Source organism: Triturus cristatus, chromosome 9 (genome assembly GCF_964204655.1).
Source record: "Triturus cristatus chromosome 9, aTriCri1.1, whole genome shotgun sequence".
Lineage (NCBI taxonomy): Eukaryota > Metazoa > Chordata > Amphibia > Caudata > Salamandridae > Triturus > Triturus cristatus.
Genome location: NC_140592.1, coordinates 914,482,703 through 914,496,870, shown reverse-complemented (window position 1 = coordinate 914,496,870; position 14,168 = coordinate 914,482,703). Strand labels below are relative to the sequence as shown.

The 14,168-nt window shown below is 42.9% G+C and overlaps 1 protein-coding gene across 2 annotated transcripts in view; it reads right to left on the bottom strand.

Annotated features, from left to right (window-relative positions):
* The window catches only part of CLMN (calmin), a 479,452-nt gene that overhangs the window by 46,688 nt on the left and 418,596 nt on the right, over window positions 1–14,168 (bottom strand). For both annotated transcript variants that reach the window (XM_085626456.1, XM_085626457.1), the window contains exons 8-9: window positions 11,765–11,847; window positions 8,718–10,109 (exon numbers count right to left, since the gene is read on the bottom strand). In XM_085626456.1, coding sequence (XP_085482582.1) covers window positions 8,718–10,109; window positions 11,765–11,847 — 1,475 coding nt within the window. The remainder of the gene's footprint in view (window positions 1–8,717; window positions 10,110–11,764; window positions 11,848–14,168) is intronic.

Genomic DNA, 14,168 nt, shown 5'->3' with positions numbered 1-14,168 from the left:
CCCCACACAGTACGGCCAGCATGTAGTAACACTGCAGGATATTATGGGCGCACTTACAAATGTGCAAACAACGGTAGGGTCAATTTCAGCGGATGTTTCATTTTTATACGTGGACTTCCACAAAATGGCCGCGAGAGTGAAGGAAGTGGAGGATGTAACGTCTTCTCTGGTCAAAGACACCACCATCTTGCAACAGAAGGTCAAACAACTAGAGGCCGAAAATAAGTTCATGGCGTAGAAGCTGGATGACCAGGAAGGGCGCTCCCGACGCAACAACGTCAGGATCACGGGTATTCCGGAGAGTGAGGGGGGACCAGCAATGGACCTGTACCTTGAAGAGCTAATCAAGACGAGACTCCAGCCGAGGGGACTATCTAGTTTCTTCTCTGTCGAAAGGGCGCATAGAGTACCAGGAGGTAAACCTAAACCGGGAGCCCCCCCACGACCGGTGTTGGCCCGCATCTTCAACTTCCGGGACCGCGACGCCATTCTGCAGACGGCACGGGTGGCCCCGCCATTGCGCATCATGAACTCAGTGGTCTCCTTTTTCCCGGATTATACATCTGCAGTCACCAAGAGAAGGCGGAACTTCCTAGAGGTGAAAAAAGAACTATGACGCAGAGAAATCGCATACTCTATGTTGTTTCCAGCAAGATTAAGGGTTGTGGCAGAGGGCAAAACCTGGTTCTTTGAGGCGCCGGAGGAAGCCTATGACTGGCTGGAGGGATGGAGGCAAGTGAGACATACAGATAGACCAGCGAGTCAACATCAACGGCGTTCACCGCAGGAGCATTCTTCAAGCGATAAGAATGGCGGAAATACCATAAACGCCACATAGGGGGAGGCTGGAAGATGAGGTCAAGGATCCCACAGATCGAAACGACTACTCAACAACCGCAGGACAGGCTGGTAGATACCAGCGAGCACTGCAGCACTGAGAAGATGGACTGACACGGCTGGACAGGGTCGGCTGGCGCCGGACTAATTAGAGACTCCGCAGGGGCCGACGCGACACTAATACAATACCATAATCGGCTAAGTTGGGGTCAATGGGGAGCCCCGAGGGACATCTCGGACTTCATCTCCCGCACGCAAGTACTGTTTAAGGGGTTGAAGCACTCTGCAATGTTTGGTGGGCGGGTAGTTGGGAATCCGTCTTGCAGGGGAGCAGGGAGGGGGGAGGATGGAGGGGTGTTGTTTAAGTTGTCGTTTATTGATTCAAAGGTAGTTTCAAAAGAATATTCGCAGCCAAAACACCTTGTCACTGGAAAGGGGCCTCTCGAACCCACAAAGAAACAAATGTTCCTATGTCGATTGACCGCTCACAGACGCTAAGATCCGGAATACACAACCCCTCCCAGTTACAGCCCTATGACCCGCACACACGGGGGGCCCGCCTAATGGTTATATCCTGGAATGTGAATAGCCTGGGTAACAAAATAAAGAGGGGATTAGTGCTACAATATCTTAAAAGGCATGCCCCATCCGTAGTCCTAATACAGGAATCACCTCTGGTCGGTACAGCGACCAAGGCGTTGGACAGATGGGGATTTCGTATGGCGATCCATGATGAGTTACATCGGGTTCAAGAGGAGTTAGGATCCTCTTGAAGAAAAGCTGCCCACTAATAGTAACCGGGACTTGGACGAACGATCAAGGGCGTTTTGCGGCACTATCCTGTCAGTGGGAGGGGCGACTGTACAACATAGTGACAGTTTACATTCCCCCAGCACTTCACAGCCTCGCCTTCCCTGCCCTAGGTAAATTCCTGTTGACACTTCCCCCCCGGGGAATTAATTATGGGAGATGACTTTAATGCCACAGGGGATGCTGCCATTGACAGATACCCACACAGAGATCAGGGGGCTGCTTCCTCTCACCTCCGGGAATTCTTAGATGCAATGGGGCTAGTGGATGCGTGGCGCACGCAACATACTGAAACACTACAATACACCTTCCACTCAGGGGTACATAACAGCCTATCCCGTATTGATTATATATTTACCTCCCCGGCCAGCGTAGAGGGAATAAGTGAAATTGAACACCTTCCAAGGGGTATCTCAGATCACGGACCCGTACGTATGACATATACGTCTCACCTCATGGGACGGAGACACACATATCCACTACACCCGGGATACCTTAAAGATCCTAAAATTTGGAAAACCCTCCACAAGACCTCTAAACACTATTTCCAAGACAACATGCACTCGGTGGTCTCACCTGTCATCCTATGGGAAGCCTATAAAACAGTCCTCCTCGGGCAAGCCATTTCACTGATCACTGCCCACAAACGGGAACAAAATCACCAGAATGGGGAGCTGGAGCGGGCAGTTAGCCTAGCTGAGAGCATACATGCGGCAGATCCCACAGACCATACGACCCGCTTCCTTCAACTGGCGCAACAAGCCTACGGTGACTTCACACAGGAACACGCCAAGGGGAAGATCGCAAAAACGCAACACACCATCTACAAAGCGGGTAGGCTGCTGGCCTGGTTGGAAAAAAAAGAACGGGCCAGTCGCTGTGTGGCACAGATTCGTCTTCCCTCGGGAGAATTGCTGAGGGACCCTAATGACATAGTCACCGCATTCGCACAAGACTTTGAAGCAGTATACTACCCCATAGCAACAACCTCAGAAGAGGACAGCCTAGCATACATCAAAGACATACCTATGCAAAAACTGGCACCGCAAGATACTCAGGCATTGGAGGTGGGCCTCACGTTGGAGGAAATCACTGCTGCCATTAAAGGGCTGCAGTCCGGGAAAGCCTTGGGTCCCAACGGTATCCCAATAGAACTCTATAAGAAAGAGTCCAACATGCTGGCGCCTCACTTATTGAACATGTTAAAGACTAGCCTAGAGGAAGGGATACTCCCTAGGGACCAACGGTTGGCCACTCTCATTGCAATCCCGAAACCAGGCAAACCTCCACAGGACTGTTCCTCTTACCGTCCAATCTCACTCCTCAACGCAGAGGCGAAAATACTTGCCAAAGTGTTAGCCACCAGGCTACAACCTCATCTCGCGACCTTAATACACCCCGACCAATCTGGCTTCATGCCAGGCTGAAACACAGCAATGAATTTGTGACGACTCCATGGGGTGCTAGCTAGGGCACCTACCATACAGGAAGAGGCAGTCATCCTTTCTCTGGATGCAAGTATGGCCTTCGACCGGGTCAAATGGCCCTTTCTTTTCGCAGTTCTGCAACACCTCGGCTTTGGGCCAAATTTTTGTGCCTGGACCCAGTTGCTATACACTAAACCATTGGCATAGGTGGTGGTCAACGGGCGACTGTCGGAGGAGTTCCCCTTAGGGCGTGGCACCAGACAGGGGTGCCCCCTGTCCCCGTTGTTGTTTGCTCTGATACTGGAGCCACTGGCGGCATGGTTTAGGTGGGACCCGGCAATACGGGGACTGTGCTGGACTGAGGGGTGGGAAGATAGAATATCCCTCTATGCAGATGACATCCTGCTTTACATGGCAAACCCCCGAAAGTCCATTATCTGCCTGCTGGGCATCTGCGCATCATACGGTAGAGTTTCCGGCTATACGATTAACTGAGCAAAGTCGGTATTGTACATGCTTAAAGGTCCCCCCGCGTCTCCCCCTAGGCGTAGAAATATCTCTGGCAACGGAGGGATTTAAATATCTCGGTATATACATCACTTCGCACCCCACACAGTTCTACGACCATAATCTCCTGCCCGCACTGAAGAGACTCCGCAGTGATGTGAGATGGTGGCACTCCCTCCCACTGACACTACTCGGGAGAGCAGCCCTGTTCGAAATGATGGCTCTGCCCAGATTATTATATGCTCTACATAACACCCCATCACCTGTTCCGGACTCCTACTTCAAATCAATTGAAGCGGAAGTGGGATACCTCCTATGGGAGGGAAAGCCCCCACTGATAGCGCAGCGTAAGCTAATTCGGAGTTGGTATGACGGGGGTATAGCCCTTCCCAACATTACGTTCTATTACTGGGCCTCCCAACTCATTGTGATTAATCAATGGCTCCACGCCCCACAAGACGAACCTGCATTACGTATGGACAGGCACACTCTAGTTACAGATGGGATTATGGGAGCCCTATATGACAACAAACGGAAGCAGGGACTGAGGGGTCCTACAGCACACACTGTACATGTCTGGTCAGTGGCACAGCGGGCGTTAGGTTGGGAGGGAGTGATGACAAAACATACACCACTCTGGGACTCCCACAAGTTGGGTACACTACGCACCAGTAAAAGATTTTCCCGGTGGGACCAAATAGGCATCTCCATGGTCGGGGACCTGTGGAAAAAAGGGGAAGTTGTGACGTTCGCCCAGCTACAAGCAACATATCAAATGGTCGGGACTGAGTACTTCAGATACATACAAATAAAGCACGCACTCACAAAAGCTGTACCCCCGGGGAACTGACCTCCCCGACGCCTCGTCGCTAGAGGACCGACTACTGACTGACCACCTCACCAAAAAAGCGACCTCCCTAACATATCGTAAATTGATCCATAACCAAACAGACCCTACCCAGACTCTTAGGGAGAAATGGCAAGCTGAGATGGGCGAAATGGACGAACAAGACTGGCAGGTAGCCCTCGCTTCCCCGCGAGAGGTAGCAATTCCTTCAAGGCTAAAATTAGTGCAACTTAAAATATTGCACAGAACTTACTACACCAGGACCACACTCTATAAGATAGGAAGCGCAGAGTCTCCGCTTTGCCTTAGAGACTGTGGGGCTGAGGGTACCTTTTACCACACACTCTGGGACTGTCCCCACATTGCTACCTATTGGAGGGCGATACTCGACACACTCACCAGGGTTGGTGGTCATGAGATCCCCCTCGAACCAAGGAAATGCCTAATCAATGTGTGGGACCCAACAGACTTGAACCACGCAGAGCAAAACTGGGCGACCATGGGTATGGCATTTGCCAAACTAAACATTTGCTCGACAGTGGGGGGCTCAGACGGCCCCCTCTCACAAACAATGGTTCTCTGATCTAGACGGCGCCATGGTGGCAGAAAAAGCAGTCTTTATTAATAGAGGCTGTCCTCAAAAATGGAAGAGGGTATGGGGCAGATGGAACGAATTTCATGGGAATATACGTGCTCCTCCACCAGAGGACTCAAATCCGGACCTGAGCGACTAAAAAGCGTTGGAAGAGCATTGAGGGACAGCACACCACATCTTTACGGTTTAAGGGGCTGAGACAAATGGTAAGATTATTTGTATATGTGGAGAGCCCTTTGTGACAAAGGAACTGGAAAACAATTGTACTGTCTTAAAGTATGACCTACTTAATTGTATCTGGCTGTGAACCATTGTTAACCTTAAGAAAAATGTTTAAAAAAATATATATATTGTCAATCAATTAAACGAGAAATTCTTTACATTCTTAGTAACCACAGGCAACTACGTAAGGTTAGTTGATTTATTACAAAGCCAAAAATAACTGAACATAAAGACACCTCAAGATGAGAGTATAGAAATACATCAGAATTAGTATAAAGCCAAATCTGCATATCCAGTTAAGAGAGTGTAGCATACGTAAGACAAGCAATTCAAGAAATAGAATGCAGAGGATCGAAAAGCAGGAGTCCAAATTTCCCTGCATCGAGGGTTGATGAGCATAAAGCATTGATCTAACCCTACTCTACAACTAATGTGATATCCCTACATAAGAGTCTCCAAAGGATAAAGACAAAAAGGTGTCAGCATGTGGAGTCTTCCTAAGAAGTCTCTCTAACATCAATGGGTCAGAAGCATAATGTTACCAAGGCAGAGCTTGTTCCAAATTGCTCTCTCTCTCTGAAGGCAGAAGGAGAATTGGGCACTTTCCCTACTTCCCACAACACAATATTGAAGGTAGCTTTCCCAAGATCCTTTTCAGGACACGCCATCCACTCTGGGTACTGTCCTAAAGGTAGGTTTCCATGGGACAACAGTATTCTTCTTCTCACAGCAGTTTGTCCTTGGTTCCTTTGTAAAGGACAACGACCTTCCTTTATCGATTCAACCCATACAATGTAACTTTTTCTCTCCTTGCCTGACTAGTAAAACAAAGAAATTATTCTAGCTAACAAGAATGCTTCTTTCGCCTGCATCACAAACGTGAGAAAAAACAAATTCCACAGCACACATGAGCTCCCAGGGAAAATGCCTTTCAGGCCTACAAAATTCAGCTAACATAAGAAAATGGCATGTGTGCTTTACGAATTTGCATAGAAAATAAAGCACATTCAATTAATACTTTTACCTACACGTAAACAACATTATTAATAAACACATTTAATAAGTGAATGATTGTCAGTTGCACAACACAAGCTCATCACGATAATGTTTAGCGCTAGTAACATCCACTTTTTATGTTTCTTCTCCATGTTAATATTCATGTTATTACATTTCGAAATTCTAACACTTCATGTTAATACATCAAAAGATTATATGCAGGTGCGCTCTGCACATGTGATTATAATGCACCCCTACAAATAAAATGGAATTTCCGCTACATCAGTAACAAACACACACAAAAATGAAAGAACATGCACACTGAATACATGTACAGATCAACAAACCTACAGATGCCATTCACATACACCAACAACCATAAAGGCAGTCATCTAAACAGACCAACAGATATACAATCATTCATGCCCGCCGTACGAGCAGAGCGAAAGGCACCCATGTACACAGGCAAAGAGATAAAAAGGCAAGCAATCACACAGATCCAAGCTCATATATAACCGTGCAGCAGTAGAAACAGGATGATGTGCATCAGGGAGCACACATGATTATGGTAAGTAGGGGGCATACGGCGATGTGCAGCAAGAGGCATATGGTGATATACAGTAGAGGGCTTATACTTTCTGTAAAACTACAAAGTAAATATGCATTTCATGCACTTGTGCACATGATTAGAATTCTAATCTGCAAATATGAACTTTATACCAGGTTATATTTTCTAGACAAACATATTTTTAATATTTATGATGTGGATAATTACACTTTTTTCATTTTCATTCCCACTTTTCTGTTTCCAGTTGGGATTTTACAGTACTGTAGCTCAAAAACCCAAGATTGGGACACAAACAGCGTATGGTGCATGTAGTTATTAAACTTTGTCATTAATATATATATATATATATATATATATATATATATATATATATATATATAAAAAGATATCATTTCCGTATTTAGTGCTATTATTTTTTTTAAATGACTTCAATGAAATGTACTGGGATTAATGACGTAAAGTCAAAAGAGTTGGGAAACCCACTCCAAAATGGCGCTCAATGTCAGTTGAAGGAATTAACTTTGCATGCCGCTTTTCATGTCTATGTTTAAAAGCACTTGCTCATGTGTGAAAGTATGATAAAATGACGCTTGATGCCGGTAACAATGTGTGGCAGAGGAAGGCGCAAGCCAAAACGCGTCCCGCCATTCTGTGATTAATAAATGGATGAAATCCTTCGCCCGAGAGTGCGGTAACGTCTTTCCGGTTGGAGTGGAAGTCTGAGCTGATTATATATATATATATATATATATATATATATATATATATATATATATATATATATATTTTCAAAAGTTTTTCTAGTGGGTGACTTAGCAGTACTAGAAAGATCTACTGAATGACTGAACTTGAGGACATTTCACGTTTCGAAGCCTTGAAGTACAGTGCTACTTCTAGATGCTGTTCAGACATATCGGAGGCACGAATAATGTTTATCTGAACACAGGGCTTATTTTTAATACAACCATTTAAATTAGTAGCTGCACCCATACGTATTTAATTGCAAAGTCTAGAATTCCACACAGCATGCTTCTAGTCCTTTATGTCTAAAAAACCTTTGCCAAGAAAAAAATATCACTATCACATTCAATAAGCCAAAATTAAAGGAGAGTATCAAAGATTTATTTAAACAGAGGCAGAAAGAAGAAACCTTGTTGTTGAAAGGTCTACACAAATGTTGAACTTTAACCAAAATAGTAATGTGTGGATACGAATGAAAGAGAGCTGCTTGCAGCCATGTTTTTCTTAGTGCATTTTTCCCAAAGCTGTTTGATATTAGCAGTCCAGCTGCCCTGTCACAATATCCCTTCCCAACACCCCATGAACACTCTGAAGCAACCGTTCACCTCCACAAGTGCTGTACAAAAAAAAGAAAAACAAACAAAAGGGGAAAGGACACTAAGCAGAGGAGAGTTAAAGAAACATACTCGTCGTAATACAAACAAAATTCTAAATTGCCCCCAGATGTCTAAACTACACATTGCCTAGGGCACACAAAGAAGAACTGCACAATCTTAACCCACTGATCTGTGAAAAAGAGGAGAAGCAAGAGTGGTAATAACTATTGATCCCCTGTGCTGAATATAGGTCCCTGATCGGAGAGGTCTCTGAGACACCAAGGCAGGGGAATGAAGTATAAGAGTCAATGAATTGAAGAACGCAGACATACCTAGCTGTACAAAAGTGTCTGTGCTACTCATTAATTGAACCAAATATAGCCTTCTGTTTGACTGCTAGCAATCAAGACAATGATCACATTTGTAGTAGACAGAATGGAGAAAAGATTTCGACAGAACATTGCTCTGCTAGCGTATGCATGGTTGTGTCAAAACCTCTCACACAACAGAGAATTAATAGCATAATAAAGTAGATTTAGCATAAGTAAATAAACATAACATATACAAGTACCTTCAGATAGGGAGGAATTCTTGCTTCTCCATTGCACATAGAGTCTTCTTTGTTCTTTGTGGTATGGCTATCAATGTCACTATTTGCATTTGTCGGCCCCATCTGGTTGATGTTAGCAACACTGGAAGAGATGATTGAGATCCCTGGACTGGTTATGGAATGATTCTCATTCAAGAAGGTTTCAGAGAGTGCTTCACTTTCTTTATTATGTGATACATCAATGCTAGTCTTTCGCACTGAATGTTCCGGGGAAACACGTAATGGAGGCTCACTCTGTGACTTGTTTTTTTCAGACTCCTCTGCGCCAAACTCCACAAATGCATCCAAGACATCTGCTATGGGCACACTGTAGTGTGGGTAGTAGAAAAGGTCATGTGGAATTACGGACACTTTAGCTGGTCCCGGTGACATTTTAGGATCAGTTCCATCACCTGTACGAATGTTTAGAGACTCTTGGATTGGAGTGTGTGATTGGACTGCACCTTCTGACCTAGTTGACCTAAACAGGTCTGGATGACCTCTATGTGCATCTTCCACTAAGACAGTGCTTATTGTTGCTTCTTTGAAAGCACTCATCTGGCTTGGATGGTCATATCCCAATGGTAAGGGTGATTTCTTTTGTACATCATCCTGAAGATGTAAAATGTATTTATAAGCATCTTCCTCATCTGTGGGTGTTACTGGAGATACACTTCGCAGTGGAACATTTGAATTTTCCGATCCTGTCTGCTCAATGGAATAAAATGGTTTTTCAAAAAACAATTTATCAGCTACTTTGTAGGGACTGTCTTTTGAGGTCCCCAATAATGGATTCAAAGTAGAAAACGGGGATGAAGTTGTATCAATGTGGTCCTCTGCACAAAATTGAGATTCTGTTAACTTTTTGGAAGGGGACATTTTTGAATACTTTGAACAATCAACAGTGTCAGCAACATTGTTTTCAATTAATAAATCAAGTTGTGAATCCTCAGTCCTGTTTTTCTGTGCATTATGGAGCTTTGATGGGGTCAGGTGTAATGAGGTTAAACTATCAGTGATTAAGTCCAGTGCTGGATCAACATCACCAAGCAAAAGTTGTGCATTCTGCACAGCCTTATGGGACTCTGCAGGTTGTAATTCTTCTTGCTGTGGCTGTGTTTTATCATTTAAAGCTGAAGATAGCCTATTGTTTAAGGCTTCATGGGGAATTTCTGGTGTGCTAGCCAATGTAGTGTCCGGCATAGAGCAAACAAAGACCTTCGGAGGAGGTGGCTGAAAGGTTTCATGGTTCACAGTGTATGCATATTCTTGATTCTGATTAAAAATGACAACTTTGCCTTCCTCTTCTACTGGCCCATCTTTATAATGAACGTATGTGCTTTCAACTGGTGAGTCGGCCTCTGAAAGATCGTCCTGTAAGGTATAAAGTGGAAACATTGAAATACTTGGAGTAGCAATGTGTGGCATTTGAAAATTAATAAAAATTTATTATGATTAATGAATATTCATATTAAGAATGTAATCGCCGATACTGAGCCCTTCTTCCACGTCCCTCTAATTAATCCCCATCTCTGGGAGCAAGATTGTGCGTAGTAAGGTCACAATGACAGGGCGATTGCATGCACTGCTATAGACAATGTTTCTCTTACTCCACTTTTATGTTGTGCTTCGACTTTTTATGCATGCATTTGCCCACCCATTCTATGTGTTCCTCAATGTACAGTGCTCTGTCACAGCCGGCTATTGGGTATTTTACATGAAACCCACCAAGTTTCACTTTGTAGAGTCTGCAGACTCATTGCATGTGTAGGAACATAACTTCTAATATACACCTGACAGGAGAGAGAAATAAAGAAAGCACACAAGGGGTGGATTTATACTTGTTTCAAGAGCAAAACCCCAATGTGTGAGCTGCAGATGAACACAAATAAATCAGACAATATCCTTTCATCAAAATCCCTAATGTTTAATGAGATCTATTCACATGGTTTACCATGAGGGACGGGGTATTGATTCACAAAATGGCCTTCTTGCCTCATTCACAAGTCAGTGTGCATAGGCTACCAATCTTTTCTATTCACTTTAAAGAGTCGTTTATGCATGTCCTCTGTGTGTGCCCTGCTTTCGCCTGGGAAAAAAGAAACTTCTTGTGCCACACTTCCAGGGAATGACCATTAAACGGCACATCTACTATATATGTTTCAAACTCAAAGATGGCAAGCTAACCTCCAGGACTGAGTTATCTTAAGGATTCTAAGTGCCCCGGACTAGACATATTTTAGAGGCCCCTATTTGAGCCACCTTTTTATCTTATTATCCAATTTTCTGGTAAATCAAGTCTCATGATGCCAATCATTAATGAAATATATATATTAGGTTGAGATAGAGAAACAGACAGAGATGAGATAGAGAGAGAATGTTCCCAATCCAATGCGAAGATGGGGGCCCTTTGAACATGCCTTAAATCGTCTCTCCCACCAGATTTGTTAAATTCATGGCCAAAGTCTTTGACACCACAGACAAACTAGACGATAATAACTCTGATGCCAATACTGCCTGCTTAAAAAGATATATGAGTTTTTCAAAAGTATGTTCCTATTGTATTGTATTACTAGGACATATATTCAGGCCTATTTAATATAAAATGGTTGTCTACACCGCCCTGTTGCCAAAGCCCATGACGTCATGGACAAACCACGGTACCAATTATGATGCCAATGCCTAACAATTTTTGAATGATAACCCAAGTCTGTTTATCGCTGTTTTTTCCTATTGCGATATATATCTAAGCCTATCTATTATAATGATGTTGATATCTCCTATATATTTATTTTGTAATGGTTTTAAGTACCTGCCAAATAAAATATTACTTGCACAGTAAAAAGGGGAATAATAGAACTTAAACTGAGCATTGGTCTGGGATGTATAAGTAAATAGTAGACAATTTAGAATTCAAGCAAAATATTTTCATACTAAATAGAAAAGTCACTATCTTTAATGTTTTATTTTTCGGAAACAATTAGAACATTTGAAAAACATATAAGAGTACGCCTTAAAAGAGAACTTACACCTTCCAGATCTGGGAAATGTTCAAGGAACTGTGCCACATAAGTCATGATTGATTGCTCATCGGGAGAATCCACCATAATGTCTATAAAGAAAAACACAATTCATAGTTAGGCAATTTAAAGGAGAAAAGTGACTCAGGTTTCACTTTCGTAGCTGTGAGCTTGCAGCTGCAAAAGTGAACTTCTCAGGCGTCAATGTGGCATGTCTTAGACAACAAGAACAGGCTGGGAGATTTAGATTGATCCGTCGCTTATCCTGCCACTCAATACATAATGAAATCAAAAAAATGTACGCTCCCCAGTATTGCCCATAGCCTAATAGTCAAGTGAAGCTCAAGTAAGAGGTGTCCTGCACGTTGTCGTAATCTGTACCAAACCTAATTGTTATGGCCATCCCAAAGTTAGGATTTTAAATCGTCACCCACCTAAGTGGCAAGATTCATTATCGGCTTGTGAAAGTTAAATATAGCATCACAACTGGTCTGTGTACCATAAAACACACCAGAAATGTACAGATTGGGCCGAGGATTGATCTTCGGCAAGGTTACTCGACAAGGTGGCTTGCGTGCAAATGGTGTGTGACACGCTGAAGCATGATCGGTCTTAGGAACCCACCAACCAACCAACCTAGCTCTCTCCACTAGTTTCAATTAGAAGCATGGTGTATTTTCAACAGACCTATCAAAGGTCATCTGTCTCATTTCTCATCTCAGTTAAGTAGCAAGTGGGTTCACTGCATCACTGAGAAGCTCCAGCTTCAAATTCTGAAATTAAGACAACAAGCCATTTAACCTTTCCAATCACCTCACAAACAGCTCAAAACCCTTCTATTTAAAGAAAATCCCAACAAAACAATTTTAATTGACCCTTCCTAAAAAATATAGATAATGCAATAATTAAAGTTCACGAGATATGCAAATAATGGTGCCTTTGGAATACCACCTCACCATGAGAACATACTAGATCATTTGTATTGCATTTTAACTTTCAATAGAGTGAAGATAGACTGCATACGAGCAGCAAGGATTAATTTGTTTAGTCAGGGTATGTGTGTATGCTGTTTTCTATATTGTGAACCTAGCCAAAATGTAGCAGAGTTGTGTACAGGGTCGAAGACCAGCATATTGTCATAGAGTGACAGGGGGCATAGCTGTTTTGTGACACATTTAAGTATTATGATGTGGTGTTCTTTAAAGAACACTTTTCTAAGTTGAAGCAACACTGGGGTAGTCCTGGTGGATATGGAGATGTTGTACCAGATCCTGAGTGTGTAGATGGGAAATGCCTTATACCTTCTTTTTTCTCTTTTGCTCTTTTTTGACATTTCCCGTTCTTTAGTCTGATGGTGACTTGGCTGGAGTGTGCCGAGATGGTGAGCATGTCTGCACAGTAAGCAGAGGTGCTGGTTGTTATGGATTTGTAAATGATGGAGCTGTTTTGAGGCAGATGCAGGCCTGCATTATGGCATAAATTTGTAGAGTAGTTATACAACTTTAGTTTCACTCAAACATTCAAACATCATGAGGCTGCAACTCAGTTCTTCTCCAGAGTGGCCCCATCCATTTGCTTGAAGAACTGCTTTGTTTGAAATCCTTAATCGAATTCCGTAAAGTGCAAAAAACCCATGTATAAGTTTTACGTTTCTGGACAAGTAATTAATCTTTATTTCTTCCACTATACCCTTTATTCTATTCCTTTTCCTCAATTCCTCCTCATGTCCCTCCACAGTAGATTTAACCATTCCAATTCTTTCTTCTCATTCTCTCCCCTGCCTCACTTATCTTGTATTATCCCTACTCTAACCTGCCCCTTAGTCATATTGCTCCACTTTCACTATCTGGGAACAAACTATCCTTCTTTCTCTTATATCCACATCACTGTCCCTTAGCTGCTGACCATTGATATTTTCCTGCTGAGCATTATCCTTCTTTGTTTTATATGGTTTATTGGCTGTTCCCTTTTCAATTCTTTGTAAAGAGGTCGCCATGTCTATAGCTGTTCTTCGTACAGCGCTTAACACAATAGAATGTTGATCTTTAAAAGACTGCAAAATAAGAAAATAAATAATTCTTATCCAAATTGCTAGTCAATTGGAGCAGATGGTTTTAGGCTGCCAATATATATTATTGCAAACGTTCAAGTCTAATACTTGGAATAATAAAAAATACAAAATAACCTACCCAGAAAATATATAAATTTAGCAAAAGGAAAAAGAAAGAAAACTAACATAATGAATAATGAACAATAAAAGAAGAAGAGAGAAGAAAAGAAAATGCCCAGATGCTATTTAGACACATGATACCCATGCATAAATTATTTCATTATGTAGAGAATTGATTGACCTAAGGTGAGCCTACCGACTAGGACTTTGATTACCAGCATGGTCCGCATTTGCACTACTCAG